The sequence below is a fragment of the Ictalurus furcatus genome, chromosome 1, assembly GCF_023375685.1.
Source record: "Ictalurus furcatus strain D&B chromosome 1, Billie_1.0, whole genome shotgun sequence".
Taxonomy (NCBI): domain Eukaryota; kingdom Metazoa; phylum Chordata; class Actinopteri; order Siluriformes; family Ictaluridae; genus Ictalurus; species Ictalurus furcatus.
In genome coordinates, this window is record NC_071255.1 from 7596165 (window position 1) to 7614156 (window position 17992).

Consider the following 17992-nt stretch of genomic DNA (forward strand, 5'->3'; position numbering starts at 1 on the left):
CGAGGGTGGCAGTTTGTACCGCCTTAGAGAAAGAAAATTCCTGCTCGAGGACAAGAGGCGCCTTTGCGCGTGCGCGCTCGGAGCCGCTCTCCTCGGCATTCTGCTCATGATGCTGCACGCCGAGCTCTGTCCCGCCGTTTACCTGCCGGTGAGTGACCGACATACAAAAAGCACTCAGTCTGGCAATTTATTCCACTGATAATAAAATATATTTATAGAGGGAAAACATCTCATTGACACACAAACATTTCCATTTGGACGATTTAAAGTCTCAGTATAACACAAACTATGCTACATATTAAACACTGTATATTTTTATTAAAAAGTTTTAAATTCTTTTTATTGACAAGAAGAAAACTTGTAATGGATATTTCAGGATACATTCCTGCTGCTGTATTCCTGCAGGACATCACTGATGTAATAATTCCATATACTGAATCCTACTATAGCCTACTTAATGTTTAATAATTAGACCTAAGTGTAATTATATTTTTAGAGGGAGGAAGGAACTATAGAGGAAAGGCATTTTCAGTAATGTAATTCAGGGACTGATTAGGATCATATCTAACTGATACCACAAAAATGTCTGAGAGTGAAAGGACTGAATATATGAGTAGAGTGTTCAAAAATATAGGCCTATATAAAGAACTGTTATCGAAGGCAAAGACAAAAATACACGTTCGCCTCACACCTCCAGGGTCGGGGGTTCAATTCCCACTGTGGCCCTGTGTGTGCGGAGTTTTCACGTTCTCCCCGTGCTGAAGGGGTTTCCTCCGGGTACTCCGGTTTCCTCCCCCAGTCCAAAGACATGCATGGTAGTCTGATTGGCGTGTCTAAAGTGTCTGTAGTGCATGAATGGGTGTGTGAATGTGTATGTGATTGTGCCCTGCAATGAATTGGCACCCTGTCCAGGGTGTACCCCGCCTTGTGTGCCCGATGCTTCCTGGGATAGGCTCCAGGTTTCCCCGTGACCCTGAAAAGGATAAGTGGTATAGAAGATGGATGGATGGATGGATGGAGACAAAACCACAAAACTCTAATGAGAAAGTTGTTTCTCTTACAGGTTGAGGACCAATATGTTGTTTATCTTGAGATATTTAGCCCGAAAGGTTTCTTTAATCATTTGGAAACTGCGTGCATCCGAACGTGTGTGCAGTCTATAAACTTTTTTTTTTAATCTAGCCTATAATGAGTGACTTACAAAGTTGTTGTATCAAAGGAATCATGAGAGGTCAGAGATGTCATATCACTGCATGTAAAACCAGTGTACCGTTTTACTCTGATGTAGACTATTGAGTTAGGCGTTTTTATTTTTAGGTGCCAACCTGCTTCTTAACTAGTCTTCCACTAGAGGGTACCCTTTACACAAATCATAATTTACCAGCTTGTAGAGTTGTTTTGTTTTTTTTGTTTTTTTTAATTCTTCACCACAGACACCTGATACAATCACCTGCTTTGCGGCTTTATAATGAGGAAACATTAGGGTAGCCTATATATTTTTATTAATATATTATTACATAATATAAGCAATGCAAAGAACTGAAAAACATTGCCATTTTTAAATTGATGCACATTATGAATTAATGTAGTAATTTTATCTATCTATCTATCTATCTACCTATCTATCTGAATATGAATAAATTAATTCATATAATTATTATGCATTTTCTGTGGTCTGTAGACAGCCCTTTTAAGGCAGGTAGCAGTACAGTATTCTTAGACTTAATGGGAATTGCAAGTGGTTTCTTATTCCATTTTTTCTTATTCCACGTACCCTAGATAGGGTAGGCTATAAAATAGGTTTTTAGACCTCATATTGATTGACGTTCATCTTACTTGTCAGTTTTGGCCATTTTATCAGCAACCTTGCAGACTTGGAACGAATCCCAAAGTGCCCTAGATAAGCTAATACATGAAACCTTACGTAGGGTTCTTCTATGTCCAATAGAGAGCCGTTAGGACTTCAGCCAATGACAGAGTGAAGTGCGCAAGGAGAGCTGAGTTGAGCGCGAGGTTTGCGTTAGAGTTTCTGTGCGTCTCGCGCAACGTAGTTGTGTGTTACTCACGCCACAGTCGCGTGCGTCTCATCCGTGTCATGTCTCCCCGATTTGGGCACGCGAATGCGCTCGACTGGGTGAAAGAGGGACGGGACGGTGCTGACTAAAGACTGCTCGTGTGTGTTTATTTGTTTGTTTGTTTTCGGGGTGGCGCCGTTATGGAAATGAGCGTGCGCAACTCGCTTTCTGACAGCAAAGCGGACGGGCTCGGAAGCCGCAACGGTGATACGACGGACATCACGGTGTCGCTCTCGCACCCAGGCAAGCGGATGAGCCCGATCGAGGGTGGCAGTTTGTACCGCCTTAGAGACAGAAAATTCCTGCTCGAGGACAAGAGGCGCCTTTGCGCGTGCGCGCTCGGAGCCGCTCTCCTCGGCATTCTGCTCATGATGCTGCACGCCGAGCTCTGTCCCGCCGTTTACCTGCCGGTGAGTGACCGGCGAGGGGGGGAGGGGGCGTCTGGTTCCAATAGATATTTCCGGACAAATTCCTGCTCCTGTATTCCTGCATGACGTCACTAATGTTATAATTCTATATACTGAGTCCTGGTATACTTAAAATTTATATATATATATATATATATATATATATATATATATATATATATAAAATTTATATATCCTATTTTATATCCTACTTAATTAGATTTTTGTTGGAAGGAGGAAGGAACTACAACCCCAATTCCAAAAAAGTTGGGACGCTGTGTACATAAATGTAAATAAAAACAGAATGCAATGATTTGCAAATCTCATAAACCCATATGTTATTCACAATAGAACATAGAAAACATATCAAATGTTTAAACTGAGTACCATTTTAAGAAAAAAAAAAAAGGTAATTTTGGCCGCAAAACGTCTCAAAAAAGTTGGAACGGGGAAACCAAAGGCTGGAAAAGTAAGTGTTCGTAAAAAGAAACAGCTGGAGGTTAATTGGGAATAGGTCAGTAAAATGATTGGGTATAAAAAGAGTATCTTAGAGAGGCAGAGTCTTTCAGAAGTAAAGATGGGCAGAGGTTCACCAATCTGCGAAAAACTGCGTCTACAATTTGTGGGACAATTTCAGTATAATGTTCCTGAATGTAAAATTGCGAAGACTATGAATATCTCGTCATCTACAGTACATGATATCATTAAAAGATTCTCAGAATCTGGAGAAATATCTGTGCGCAAGGGACAAGGGTGAAAATCAATGTTGCATGCCCGTGATCTTCGGGCCCTCAGGCAGTACTGCATTAAAAACAGGCAGGATTCTGTAATGGAAATCACTGCGTGGGCTCAGAAACACCTCCAGAACTCATCGTCTGTGAACACAGTTTGCTGTGCCAGCCACAAATGCTGGTTAAAGCTCTAAAACGCCGCCGTCTTCTCTGGGCCAAAGTTTATTTAAAATGGACTGAGGCAAATTGGAAAACTGATCTGTGGACCGACGAATCGAAATTTGAAATTCTTTTTGGAAACCAAGGACTCCGCGTCCTCTAAACTAAAGAGGACTAAATTATGTATTATTTATTACTAAATTATATTATTTTATATATATATATATATATATATATATATATATGTTATTATTATTATATTATATTAAATTATTTATTACTAAATTATTTTAAATTATGTTAAAATACCCATAAAAAATTCTCCCTTTTCCATTTACCAAATTTTTGGGGGCTAGCTTCAGGTCCTTTTTGTAGTTTTTGAGATGTCGTTGGGCTGAAATTTTTGCTGAAACTCTGATTCAGGATATTACCAACACAGTTGACTGTGAAAAAGTATTTCCTGATTACTTCAGTTGTTGTGTATATCTCACACTAAATAGTTTTACATCCTCAAACAAAATACAACATAAAGCAAAGGCAACCTGAGTAGACACACAATACAGTTTGTTTTTTTTTTTTTATTGAATCAGTACCCATCACCAATGTGAAAAACTAATTGACCCCTCAAACTTAAAATCTGGTTGTGCCACCTTTAGCAGCAATAACTGCAACCAAACGCTTCTGAGAACTGGAGATCAGTCTTTCACTTACTTCGGATCATTGCCATGCTGCATAATCGAGTTGCTAAATTGCTATATATATATATATATCAATGTAGGTGTGACAACTTTCTTCTTCATACAAACTCACATAGCATTCAGGAGAGGGCCAAATGTTGTGGTTCCAGTACTGCTTAGCATGACAAATAACCATGCAGCAGTCTTATTGAAGTGGCTTCTGTTCCTGGGAATTTGTAGACAACAGTCTGCAGAAACTCCCACACTGGTGCGCATAACATAAAACATAACAATGTTTAAAGCATGTGTCCACAGCATCAAGAAGAGTGTTTTGCTGTAGTGCCTTTCTGCCAACAACAAATGCTTGATGGCACTGATTGTTGTTTCCAAGGCCAAGGACAAAGGGGAAGGGTTCAGCGATCTCAGCCTCCCCCAAGTATTCAACCACGTTGGTCCCAACCTGTTAAAAACAGAATTAAAACTTAGAAGAATGCATGAGAAGAAGATATAACACACTATACATGCATGATGCAGCATTATTATACTAAATCAATCATCATCATTATTTTATATATCATGCAGCTGACTCAGATTCCTTCTGCTCTAATTTGCATAAACATTGTCTTTTAGGTCATGAAATTAGTAATGTCACAATGTCCAGGACCAGATAGTCATTCTTTTTGCCCTCTGCCAGACCATCAAATAAACTATTCAGTCTTTGCGTTCCAGCGTCCCACTTTTGTTCCCATTTTCCTGGTTTTGATCTTGCCTGTTCCTGATTCCTCTCTGCTTGCTCCTTGCCTGATTTGTTCACCTTTGTTGACGATTGTTGACCTGTTGATGATCTATAGTAGAGCTCATTGTTTGATCTTACCTTACCTATTCTGATTCTGATTCATTTGACACTTTGCACAAGGTAGTTTGAGATGAGTATTAATGTATTTAGCCATTTTAGTTTGCTGTTAGTATGCTTTACAAAGTGATGTGTGCAGTATTACATTACTTACATGCTTGAAGTCAATGAAAGACTTCACATTTTCTTCCAAATTTGGTTTGAACGTTTTTTTTCCAACAGGGGCTGGCAAGATCACAGGAAGCAGTCTGAGTCCAATATCACCTTGGGCTTCTGTGCGGATTAATATTTTGTATCATTTAGTAATTTTATTGTCATTATACTATGCAACAACTATCAGCTCTTTTATTCATAACTGTACCTGGAGGCAAATTGTCTATGTTGGAGAGAAGCTCCTGAGCTTTCCTCTCCTTTCTGGTGAAGCGCAGGATTTTGTCTTTAAAACTCAAGGTCCACGTTTCAAATAGGCTCTCTGCATGGTCAGGGAACAACACCGAGAAGTTTTATGAAATCTGAAATCAAATCAGTAGTGCATTAACTTCTAATGAAAACCTCAAAGACAATCTCCTGTCATCAGCTACACGTTATTGAAAGTGTGTTTAACCCTTTGCATAGCTGTGCAGCTACACGAAAGGAAGAGGCAGTTTTCTATTGCTGTAGCCCTTCACTTATGATGATATAATTTGCATTGTGCAACAATGTCATTGGTGTGTTTACATTCCGTGGATTGTAGACCAGTTGAAATGCGCTGCACTGTAGCAAAATGGAAAAAAACACAGACAATGCCGCATGTGTAACTGTTATGCGGTGTAATGGTCATGACACTGACAACCAAAAGGGAAGTGCATGAAGAACATTACACAAGCTTCGCAACCCAAGTTCAAGTGGCTTTATTGTCATTTCAACCATATACAGCTGTAGTACACAGTGAAACTAAACAATGTTCCTCCAGAACTAAGGTGCTACATAAAACAATACACTAACCACATGAGACGACATGGAACTAAATAAGATCTTAAATAAGTTAAGGTTAGAGTAAATTACGTAATATTCTAGAAAATAACCTGTAACGTCTTTGCTGTGTAATGGGCTTAACACTGACAACCTAAAGGGAAGCATGGGAAGAACATTGCTTAAGCATTAAAACTCAACAGTTACAGAGAAAATTACCTAATATTGCAGAAAGCAACCGGTACAATTGGCCCAACTCAAGGTTAAAAATTCCACCCAGCAATTTTATTTCTCCAAGCTACAAAATCGCTAACAATGTGAACAGGGCTTACGGTATCTTTCCACTGGAACGGAAGAAATCCGCTCACCGTTGCTCGCAACGCTCCTGCTATTGGCTGCTGTCAGTCCCACAGTCTACCTCACGAGCGTGGCACTTAACTTCCATAGGAATTAACTGAGAAAACCTGCTCACCTTTGCTCAAAACCCGCCAGTGGAAACGTAGCGTTTTAATGTCGGCGCTACGTGAAGACAGCACAGACGCTTTCAGTGGCAGCAGGCAGCATCACTGATATATTGTGTTTGCTTTTAATGCGACACAACACTCATGTCAGGTGTTTATCTACTTTGAACTAAATGACTCACTTAAGTCACATATTTGAGACAAAAACACCAAATTTGATCAAAGGAGACGTTTTAATCATTAAAAAGGGGAAATAAAACCAGAAGAACAAACTTAATCACGATCCAGTGGGCATTACAGACAAGCAAACCAAAGCTGACGAAGATACTGTTACTTTTAATAACAGTTAATGTCATGTGAACTGTCCTATTTTGCATACTTTTGCATTTTCTAGTGTACAGTAATGGTTTTATAGATAAAAAAAAGGTAACTTAAGCGCTGAGCTGATTTGAGACAGGAGTTGGGCTGATGCGTCGGGGTGCACTGTTTCAACTGTCAGTGAAAATGACCCAACCTCTAACCCAGCGACTGGGTTACACAAAAGCTACCCAACACTAAGCAAACAACTCAATAAAATGAACCAAAAATGCGCAGAAGAGAAAATAATTTCTCTGACAGCTTTAGGTCCAATAAATTGTTTATCTCTAGACACTTTCAGCCTGAAAGCTTGTTTTATTCAGTCCGTACAGGATTTCGAGTTTTTTTGTGATTGCTGTGGCCAAAAATGGTTGATTTTGCTCAATTTGTGATGTAATTTGCAGCGTTTTTTGTGTTGTTTTTATTTGCATGGTCTTTTGCAGTGATGTTTGTAGGTAACGGAGCCCTTTTAGCTGTACTCATGTTCAATGCATGTGAATCGAAAAGGGCTTTGGCTGAATGCGAGTTGTGATGACGTCACATAATGTGTCTCGGCCCAAATCTACAGAAAATCTGCGGTAATTTGGAAAAATTGCAAGCTCATCAGAATACTGCGGAGTTTCCTAGATTTTGCGTTCATTTTTGTGTTAATCACAAAATCCCCAAATCCTGCAGGACTGTTTATTCATTTGTTAAGTGCTTATATCCAAAGCAGAATCAAGGGGCTTTTGATAGTCTTTTATACATAGAGTAATCTGCTGGCTACAGTGGCAATACACCAAGCAGGGACTAACTCAGGAAACCAGATATCCTGAGTGCTACCGAACGTGTGTGCAGCCTGTAAATGTCCTTGAGTGTGCTTGGCCAGGAGTCAATATAGAGTCACAGACTAATGTTTGCATCCTATCTGTTTTAACAAAAACGGAAGCAAACTCTACATTTTTAATCTTTGTAATAATGATTATGGATTGAGGTAAACGAAAAACAAAAAAACAACAACCTTGCACTCCCCACACACTTACACCAACTAAATAACTAGATAGACACGACTACATCTACATTTACGCACACTTTCAAAGGACGTTGGGCTTCTGTATTGAACATATGTTTTGTATTTGAAGAATGTGAAAGAATCTGTGATTGGTTTGCTATTGTGGTTGCTATTGTTTTATAAGTTTTTTAACTGGACCTTAACATTTATTTCAGTGTATGACTCTTCTCATGAAATCATGGTTTACATAAGCTTGACAAGCAGGTTTTAATATTGCTCTCACGTTTCAAACCGTTTAACATTCTCATATGCTCAACAGACATATTTTCCTAAGCTCTCCATGATCAACAACTAATCAACGTTTGCGTGAGATCTCCTATATTTTCCAGTAATTATATTTCTGTGGAAGAATGACCAAATGATTTCAAAACATCTTGCATGTTGAGCTGCATAGATCAAGTATTCATTTAGATGCTAATCTAAACAACCCAACTCATCCTTGGGCTGTGATGGCATACTTAAATAGAATTTTCTCCTGGAAGCAGGTTTATGCAGGAAATGTAAAAAGGGTTATCAAAGTTTTTCCACATTCAGCCTCCCCCTCTATGATGGACCGCCCACGATCATATCACATCTTTTCCACATCATTTAATACAGAATTAGTGCTTGTTTGAATAATGGATTTGAGGGTTGACCTTCAGATGCTGATTTTCAGGTGTTGTCCTCTCCACCACATACCATGCTAATTGGAGCGGCTGAAGCAGCCCTTGTTCTCCTGGAAACCCATTTATGCGGGAAAACTGACTATTTATGGTTGTTTTTCCACATTTCACCTCCCCCTTTTGCACTCCTTTAACCGCCTGTGGTCATATTGCATCTTTCCACATCATTTACTGTATAATTGGCACCTAGTTGAATAATGAGATTTGTGGAATGACCTTCAGTGAGTCAGCAGGTCCAGCACAGAATTTCAAATCTTATTTTCACTATGACGATCAAAGAGGCAGAAAAACATCTTAATCTTGATGCCTGTCTGGCACGCACTAAAATTCATGTATGTTTCAGCATCTAACATTCACAGGGACTTTTATGGAGGACGCTCTACGTAAACAGATTAAACAATGTGTGTAATTGTTGCTATGACGATATTCTGCGAGGAGGCATGTACTTAGCATTTTTTAAATGAGTCTTCAGTGTCAGCACTGTTCCTTTATGTTTTCATAAGGAGGGGTTCAGGATGGTGACCTCTGCAGATTCTGGGTGATTTTACAAGAGAAAAAACAAAGAGGCTGGGGAGTGAATGACTATTTATAGCTGTTATAATGTAAGTTGTATGACTAAAACGTATGTTCTTTAATGAATAAAAATGCAACTATGGGCAAATTGCTGTGAAATATAAGAGGAGTAAAATACTTCAGGACATGCTGTTATAGGAAAATAATCAGCATGCCCCAACATGTTTTATTCCTTACTTATCAAGTGTTTGTACAGTATAGTTTCAATAGCATTAGTTATAATACCCTAACACTTAGAAATTACCTATAATTGTAATTGTGTAATATGTAATAAAACAAAGTGGAACGTTAGCTACTTTATCTACAACATATAGTTAGAATTCACATGTTCAGTGCCCACCAGCCATTTCATTTAAATGTCATTTCTCTATGAAACACCAGCATTTGGAGCACACCCAGTGAGTGTGAAGCAAGTTGATAAGTTATCTGTCTGTTGTAACAAATTCAAAGAAACACTTTTCTTTCTTTAAACCCCTAGGTGGAATTGTATGCACAGTTTTAATAAACATCAAAACAGGCTAATAATTTGTTATATGTTTAAAATATAAGTGTATATTAACAGGTTGGGTGCATAGTTATAATATGCCAGTAGTCTAGTACAAATATAGTAAATTCTGGTTCTAAACATCTCTGGGATAACACAAGATGTAGGCAGATCATCTGTATTATTGTGCTGATTTAATTTTGGAATTATTGCATAAGCAGATTTCCCTCTCAGTTGTGTGGAACTGGCATTTATGTTGAACAGCATGAGCATATAATTGTTTAGTTAAAGTACCAAAATATGAACGCAATAATGTAGTTTCTGATCAAGAACATTTTGGGAAAAGACATTTTAATTTCATGTGAAATCTGAGAACTTAAGGTCTTATTTTTAGACTTATCTAATTAATTAAGAGCACATATACACTCACTTGCCACTTAAATAGAAAAGCAGAAAAGCATCTCGCAACCTACAACACATCAAACCTTGAGGTGGATGGGATACAACAACAGAAGACTACATCAGATTCCAATCCTGTCAACCATTGATTTGACAGTTTGTGTACAACGAGATGCTTTTCTGCTCACCGTGGTTATAAGATGTGGTTAAGTTGCCAAAGCCTTCCTATCAGCTCTAACCAGTCTGGCCATTCTCCTCTGACCTCTCTCGTCAATAAGACATTTCTGTCTTTTGCGGCTCAGTTGTGTTTTTTGGTTTTACACACCATTCTGTTTACACCCTACAGACTGTTGTGTGTGAAAATCCCAGGAAGTCAGCAGTTTCTGAAATACCAGTTGGCAAATACAAACAGTTGCCTTTAGGTGTAGTCAGTGCTGTATTATACAAAATGGCTAAAAATGGGGTGCATTGCACTCCAGACACAAACATAGTCGGTGAAATTATGGGAAAGCAATACATGCTGCTAGTGCACCAGCAACACCTCCGCCTTGAAGATTTTCCTAATTGTTCTGTACTCTGACCGGGATATGTTGTTCAGCTCCTTGAATTGTTAAATGAATCCATTAAAACTTCCATTTACATCACCACCCGAGCACTAGTAAGTCATAATGGCGATCACATAGCCTACACATTTTCACACACAGTCATACTGTAATAGTGAAAGAATGGAAAACTGTTTTGCTGGTGATGAGTAAGTGTGTGTGAGTAAGTTTTATTTACTACAGCATGATACATCCTGGATTTAAGCGTTAGTCATTTTCAACTCATTAACTGTGATGCTAAAATTGTATCTGCAAATGAAAGATAAAGAAATTCCTCACAAATGAATTTGTTTACTGAAGCATGTACCTGATGTAAAAATGCTTTGTTCATCCAAATGATTTTAGAAAGGAATTACTGCTAGAGGGTGAATTTTTAGTCTGCAGTCACTGATTATTATTGTAAATAGTAAATAACAAATGTACATGCTTTCCAGGTAGAAAAGGCTTCTAGATAAATTTCATATTAAGCTTCTGTACATTTAAGATTTTTTTTTATTCTTTTGTTCTAAATCTTAGTTTTTTATGTTGTGTGTATTACTAATCTTTTTATTATTATTATTTGTTACCTTACATTATGATATTACTACTAACAAAATCTATTAGTGATACTACACATTTTAATTATGCTAACTTATATTTTCAGTATAAACAAAAAACTTTAGCTGAAATCTGTGTATTTTTAGCAGGAGGATAAAGTGGAACATTTGTGTGTGTGAACAATGTCAACACGAGCCTCTTTTGTATTTCACGTTTAGCATATATGGTGTGTTTTCTTGGTAACCTGTGACGGCACGGCAGTTGAACATTAGCCATAATTTAAGCAGCACTTACAGGGACATGTAGTTGGACTGCTGATGATGTTGTGTAAATGTTGTTTTGCTGAGGTAGTGTGGAACTTGCTCTGGTGATATGGAGTTAAAAAGTTTAGAAATCTGTTTAGTTATTCATGATTTGTTATTCCATCCATCCATCCATTTTCTGTACCACTTCTCCTACATGGACCCCCCAGTGTTATTCCTTCTCATTTAACTTTTAGTTGGTGATAAATCAAATGGCAAAAACAATCAGAAATGACCTTATATGTGTTGTAAATATGGTATCTCATAAGGCCTATGCTTTATGGTAAACTGGAAATTAGAGCTGCTTTTATTGCAGTTGATAACAGACATCTGCAATGTAAATACCCTAGCAATTTTGCTCTAGCTAGAACATATGTTTGAAACCCAAAATTCCAGACATACACATGAAGTGGGATGGATAACATGTCACTAGGTCCATAGTGTAAGTGGAGGGGTTAATACACATATGAGCATAATGTTCGAATATTGACACTTAGCATGACATAAATAAAGGGACTAATATACATGTAGGTAAATGCAGAGTGCAGTACATACTGACACACTACATGTCCAAAAATTAGTAGACGCCTGTCCATCACACCAATATGTGCTTTTGGAACATCCCATTTTTGAACACCACTTTATGGAAGGCCCACATGTGGGTGTGATGGTCAGGTGTCCACAAACTTTTGGCCATGTAGTATGTATGAATATAGCAGCATATAAAGAATATTGATAGACACATTTAGATTCTAGGTATAGAAAATTAATACATTTGATAGAAATGGTGCATATTTATTTGCATAAATATTCAAGTTTATAATACTATTATCATTAGAACATAGTTAAACGATTGGACTTCAGTCACAGCCGGTTCACAGTTCTCTCCTTTCCACTTTTTTCAACCCAATCTTGTGCAATTTTCATATGAAATACTATTACTTTTTTTCAATATGAGTTAAAATTCTTATTATTCACTGGGAATTTATAATCATTACACATTAAAAGTCTATAGGTACATTTACTCTATAGGTCTATGCTTTACATAAAAACCATGTATTGGGTTAATGGTAAATAATGGTAAATGGCACACTTATATAGCGCTTTTATCCAAAGCGCTTTACACTGTTTCATTCACCCATTCACACACAAACTCACACACCAATGGTAGCAGAGCTGCCATGCAAGGCGCTAACTTGCCATCGAGAGCAACTTGGGGTTCAGTGTCTTGCCCAAGGACACTTCAGCATGTGGAGTCATGTGGGTGAGGAATTGAACCGCCAACCTTATGATTAGCGGACAACCCGCTCTACCACCTGAGCCACAGCCGCCCATATGTACTGGTATATTATATATACCATATATGTGTATATGTATATACCATATACATACTGTATATACATATATAGTGGTATATATATATATACCGGGTATACTAATCAGGTGGTGTAAGTCCCTCCTCATCCTTTTTGTTTGCGTGATACTGATAGGGAACAAGATTATAAAGCTGCATTATCAAAGCATACATGTAAAACATATACCATGGGCTTTAGCCAAAAGTATCAAGCATGATAGGAACATTGAATTGAAACAAATTTCACAACTAATGTCTAATTTTGGCTTGTTCTTGTTGTAATATATTAACAATGTTTTTTTTCAAAGGTAAATTAAGTCCAGTACCATGGGTTTAACTCATAATAACATGTCCAGTGTGTCACCCACTCATTCACTTCTTCCATCTCGTGAGAATTAATGATGCTTATTGACCGCTGAACCCAGGCAAGTTTTCCAGGAATTTTCCTTCCATTGGTCAGCTATGGCTGCTCTAATGGGTGCAAATGAGTTTGAAACTAATAATCCATCATATAAGTTAATGACAAACCAAACCAGGAAAGAACATGCAAAAAAGTCACCAGGGTGATATCCATGACAGCATGATATCAGTAAATGTAATTGTGCATTACACATTAATGGGTGCTTAAACCTCATTTAGCTTAAATTTTCTTCACTGCACTGCAGGCATGCAGTTCTAACAGAATTGTACTGCATAACAAAACCATAATTTAGCTAAGCTTATACATTCTATCAATACACAATCATCAGGTTTATATATTTTGAAAAGCTCCCAAGAAATTGCCTGCTGTTTATTGGTTAGCAATTTGCTTATTCAAATCCACATGACTTCAGGGTAAACTGCACTTGGCTACAGCATTCCTACTAGGTCTAGTAAGACAAATACACTAGTTCTCAAATTGTTATGGCAGTCCTTGATCTAAAGTTAATGAGTAAATTTAAATGCTGTTTACTAAAAAAAACACTAGTAGTACCACTGTTTATTATGATGACGTAAATACAGAAATAACAGAACCATATACTGTATGCCTTTGGAACTGTATCTTTAACCAAAGTATTAGGACTGGTGCACTGTATTTTTACACATTTATATTAACAACCTCTTCAACAACAAAAAAGAGATCCTGCAAACCTTTGTTATTGTGTAGCAGAGCTTGTATTTATTTTTACTTCTGGACTCACAAGTCTATACACACAGTGTACAGTAACTTCAGGGCCAAGTTCATTAACTTTTAATTTGCTGGCTGGTGATCCTGGTAAATGTAGTTTGGATGTCCAGAAGGTGTGTTGGAAGTGAGCACCAATGTCAGCTTGACAACTACTGTGTGTTCTGTAAATCTGTACATCTACCAGTCTAGCAAGAATACAGGTAAGACATCAAAACATAGTTTAGTCTTTTATCAACACAGAGCAGGTGTTGTCTAGCAAAGCTGAGAAGGTGGCCATAGCCTCTGAGTCCACTTTATCTTCTAGAGCTGGGCTTTTTGACCAGGAGGAGGGGATAGAGTGTGAAAATGGAGTTGCTGATTTAAAAAAAAGGGCTGACAACAAGATTCTAACTCAAGCATAGCACATACCTGGTTCTTGGTGGTTAGTTTGGTAAAGCTTATTTTCTTTGTCCTCCTTTCAGGAGGCCATGGCTACTGCACTGAACAAGCTGTCAATTCTGCAAGTAATATAAACTCTTCATAAGCTGTCAGCCGGGCAACTGGAAGAGATTGTTTGCTCTCTAATTGTTGCTGATTGCACCAAGTCCTAGCTCAGGTGCATGTGTTGTGGTTGTAGTTTTTTGCGCATGCCTCTTGGGTCACTGGTCATAGTGTCATACCTGGAAACAGGTGTGCCCATATCCCACATAAGACGAAGTGTACCAGTGTATACACCAATACAAAATTAGAACAAAATATGGAAAGAAGTGACAGTGAGGGCTGTGACAAAAACCATTTTGTGGTAAGGAAATATGTACATACAATTTATACAGTTTATGTTACAGTATATATATATATATATATATATATATATATATATATATATATATATATATATATATACACAGTATAAGGGTACAAATGAAGAAAAAAGTTGACGTCCAGGTGATTATACTACCAATTCTTTTGTCTTCCTGTTTAATCTGTTTCAAGAACAAGGACATCAGACCTTTCCTTTGTTTTGGGGTATTACTGAAGGAAAGAAGCAAACGTCTTAAGTGTTGTTTATATAATCAAATAATTTGATGCATGGACTGCTCAAAGACTCCCATCATGTCTTTGTTCTAATTATATGTTTCCATCTTCTTCCTCTGTGCTTTTTCTCAGGGCTCCATCTATGCCCTCTGTATAAACTGCCTCATCAGCTTCTCAACCGGCTGTCTGCTCATCTTTATCATTGCCTTCCATTATAAAGACATCCGGGTGAGTTATTCAGTTTAACCTACTACTCCTGTGAGAAACATACGGTACTGTATATACATTTTAGCCATACAATACACCCTTAAAATGATAGAAACTTTCATTGTGAAATTAAGATCCATTCTCTTTGTGATAATATTGTTGGCCTAATGTACTCCAAGCCTGCAAAAGCAGAAGAGAAATTTTGCAATGAGATTTGAAGATTTTCCTTACCAATAAGATTTCTATTAATTAATGGAGTGACTTAGTGTATCAAATGTACCTTTATACCAACATCACAGTTCATGTGGGATGTTCTTTTGAAAGAAGAATATAATTGGGTGTTAGCATAAACAATATTTAAGCCATTTTTATTGCCATTATAAGTATATTGCCATTTTATATCTGCTCAGGCATTTTAAGTTTGTTTCTCATGAATATCAGTGTACATGAATTAATGTCGCTACTGATATATCATATTGGTGCCTTGATGACATGACTGTTTTATTTTTGTCAGTGGTTTAATCATAGTCAGTGTACACAGCAGTTCAGTGGTAAATGATATCATAGTATAACACTTCAGACCACCTCACAAAGTCAGTTATTGACTCTCGCTTCTGCCTGAACCTTTTAAATCACAGTGGTTACTGTTTATTTTTCAGATATCTATTGGCACTAGTGTTTAAATTAGGAACCATGTTGGGAAAATATTTAATGTTGTTTAAAGGTGAAAGGTATAAGGAAATGCACACAGGACGTGATATACTATATTCAATACTGTGCAGCTGCTGCAGGGGAGCCACAAAAAAGTACTTACCAAATAAAACAGACTGTTTTTGTACTTATGTTGATAGGTATTATAGCAGAAAAAGTAATAAGGAAAGGGAATTTTAAAAAAAAAGATTGCAAATTAATATACATTGTGGTGGTTTCTCCCAGCACCCACAATGCATAAGACACCAAGTCCAAGACAGCAAGTCCCAGTATTATATTACTTTCACATGCTCCTTAGATCACAATTTGAGACAGGTTACACAGTGCACCATGAGTGCTATGAAATAAAAAAAGAGCCACATTTTGCAAATGAATGTGGACTGACTGCAATATTTCTATTCCTCAATCAAACCAATAAATTATTGACCCACAAATTAAATGACAATTAATGAATTTAATAAAATATGTATGTATCGAGTAAAGAGGTAAATAGATAGCAGAAGAAACCACCTCATGGTTACCTTTAACGTAAAGCCTTTGACTTGAAACCATTTTTGGATGGTTTATTACCTATTTGTGTCAATATTACAAGAAATTGTTGTAAATGTATGTATCTGGCACTAATTATGAATGCTAATCCGTGACATAATTCAGGTGTTATGGCTAAGGTGTTCACAGAATAATGATGGTAAAACACTTTGGGCCTTCTGTAATTAAATAAAATGGAGACAGTGGATGAAGGCCAAATAGAGGTGATTAATGTGATGACTGTTAAACCATGACTGGGTGTAATTCAAGAAAGTCTACATCATGGTTAAATTGAACTGTGAGTCCTGCCCGGAGATAGAGCAGATAAGTACAGCGTTGCTGCTTTATCTGTTCTGACATTTGTTTATTGCATAAGTGAAAAAAAAAACACAGACCACTACAAAATAGCCTAGTGCTATGCAGAATTGACATTTATCATCTTCTCCATACGTATTAGACATAGTTTAGTACACCTTTATTTCTACACAGGAGGTCACACTATAAGATAATATTAAAAATTAATAAAAAATAAATAAATCATCATACAGAGATTCCTGCTTCTTCTTAAGTATCTAATCACATGTCACTTCTGATCAAGCATGCAAAGACACAAGCGTTTCCCTGATGGCATCTACTCCCTACCTGATATTTTGCTCCCATGGGACTCGTAAAATTTGAGGAGAGTCCAAGATTTTAGGAATGTGTCCTATACATTTTGTCTTTGCTATTTGAATGGTTGTAGACCCTAATACAGTACAGGCAGTGAAATTTGTTGTCGTGTAAATAGTTGTTGTGAAGGTAAGCTTTAGAAAAACAATTACAATGTACAGTGCATATTATCACAATATGCGTATCACACAGAAGCGAACTGCAATTGAAATAAACTGAGTTAACAATCCTAAACGCTTACTGTTAGTTATAATAATAATCGGTACATAAAAAATCATTCATATTTTTAAACTTGTGTGCAAATAGGCTAGCATTTTTAAACTTGTGTGCAAATAGGCTAGCCCCATAACTCTGATACTTTTAAACAAAAAATTCCGTCACTACATCTTCCATCCATCCATCCATCTTCTATACCACTTATCCTTCGTCAGGGTCATGGGGGAACCTGGAGCCTATCCCAGGGAGCATCGGGCACAAGGCAGGGTACACCCTGGACAGGGTGCCAATCCATTGCAGGGCACACTCACATACACATTCACACACCCATTCATACACTATGGACACTTTGGACATGCCAGTCAGCCTACCATGCATGTCTTTGGACTGTGGGAGGAAACCGGAGTACCCGAAGGAAACCCCCGCAGCACGGGGAGAACATGCAAACACCACACACACAGGGCCACAGTGGGAATCGGAACCCGCGACCCTGGAGGTGTGAGGCAAACGTGCTAACCACTAAGCCACCGTGCGCAGCGTGGTAGCTCAGTGTTGGACTTCTGATCGGAAGGTCGTGATTTCAAATCCCAGCACCACCAAGTTGCCACTGTTGGGCCCTTGAGCAAGGCCCATAACCCTCAACTGCTCAGTTGTATAAATGAGATAAGTTTAAGTCCCTCAGGATAAGGGCGTCTGCCAAATTCCATAAAATGTAAATGTAAATGATCGGAGGCTAATAAATCATATTGTATCATAGCAGGTCCAGCGGTAGTGATCCTAATAGTAGAAATGTTGAATTGTTGCCTTAAGAATCAAAACTGTATGATATTGAGGTTTATACCCA

At 37.7% G+C, this 17992-nt stretch overlaps 1 protein-coding gene across 1 annotated transcript in view; it reads left to right on the forward strand.

Annotated features, from left to right (window-relative positions):
* Positions 1-541: 541 nt before the first annotated feature.
* kcnn4 (potassium intermediate/small conductance calcium-activated channel, subfamily N, member 4) overlaps positions 542-17992 on the forward strand; it is a 46441-nt gene continuing 28990 nt past the window's right edge. The window contains exons 1-2 of the mRNA XM_053622987.1: positions 542-2485; positions 14950-15045. Coding sequence (XP_053478962.1) covers positions 2216-2485; positions 14950-15045 — 366 coding nt within the window. The 5' untranslated portion in view covers positions 542-2215. The remainder of the gene's footprint in view (positions 2486-14949; positions 15046-17992) is intronic.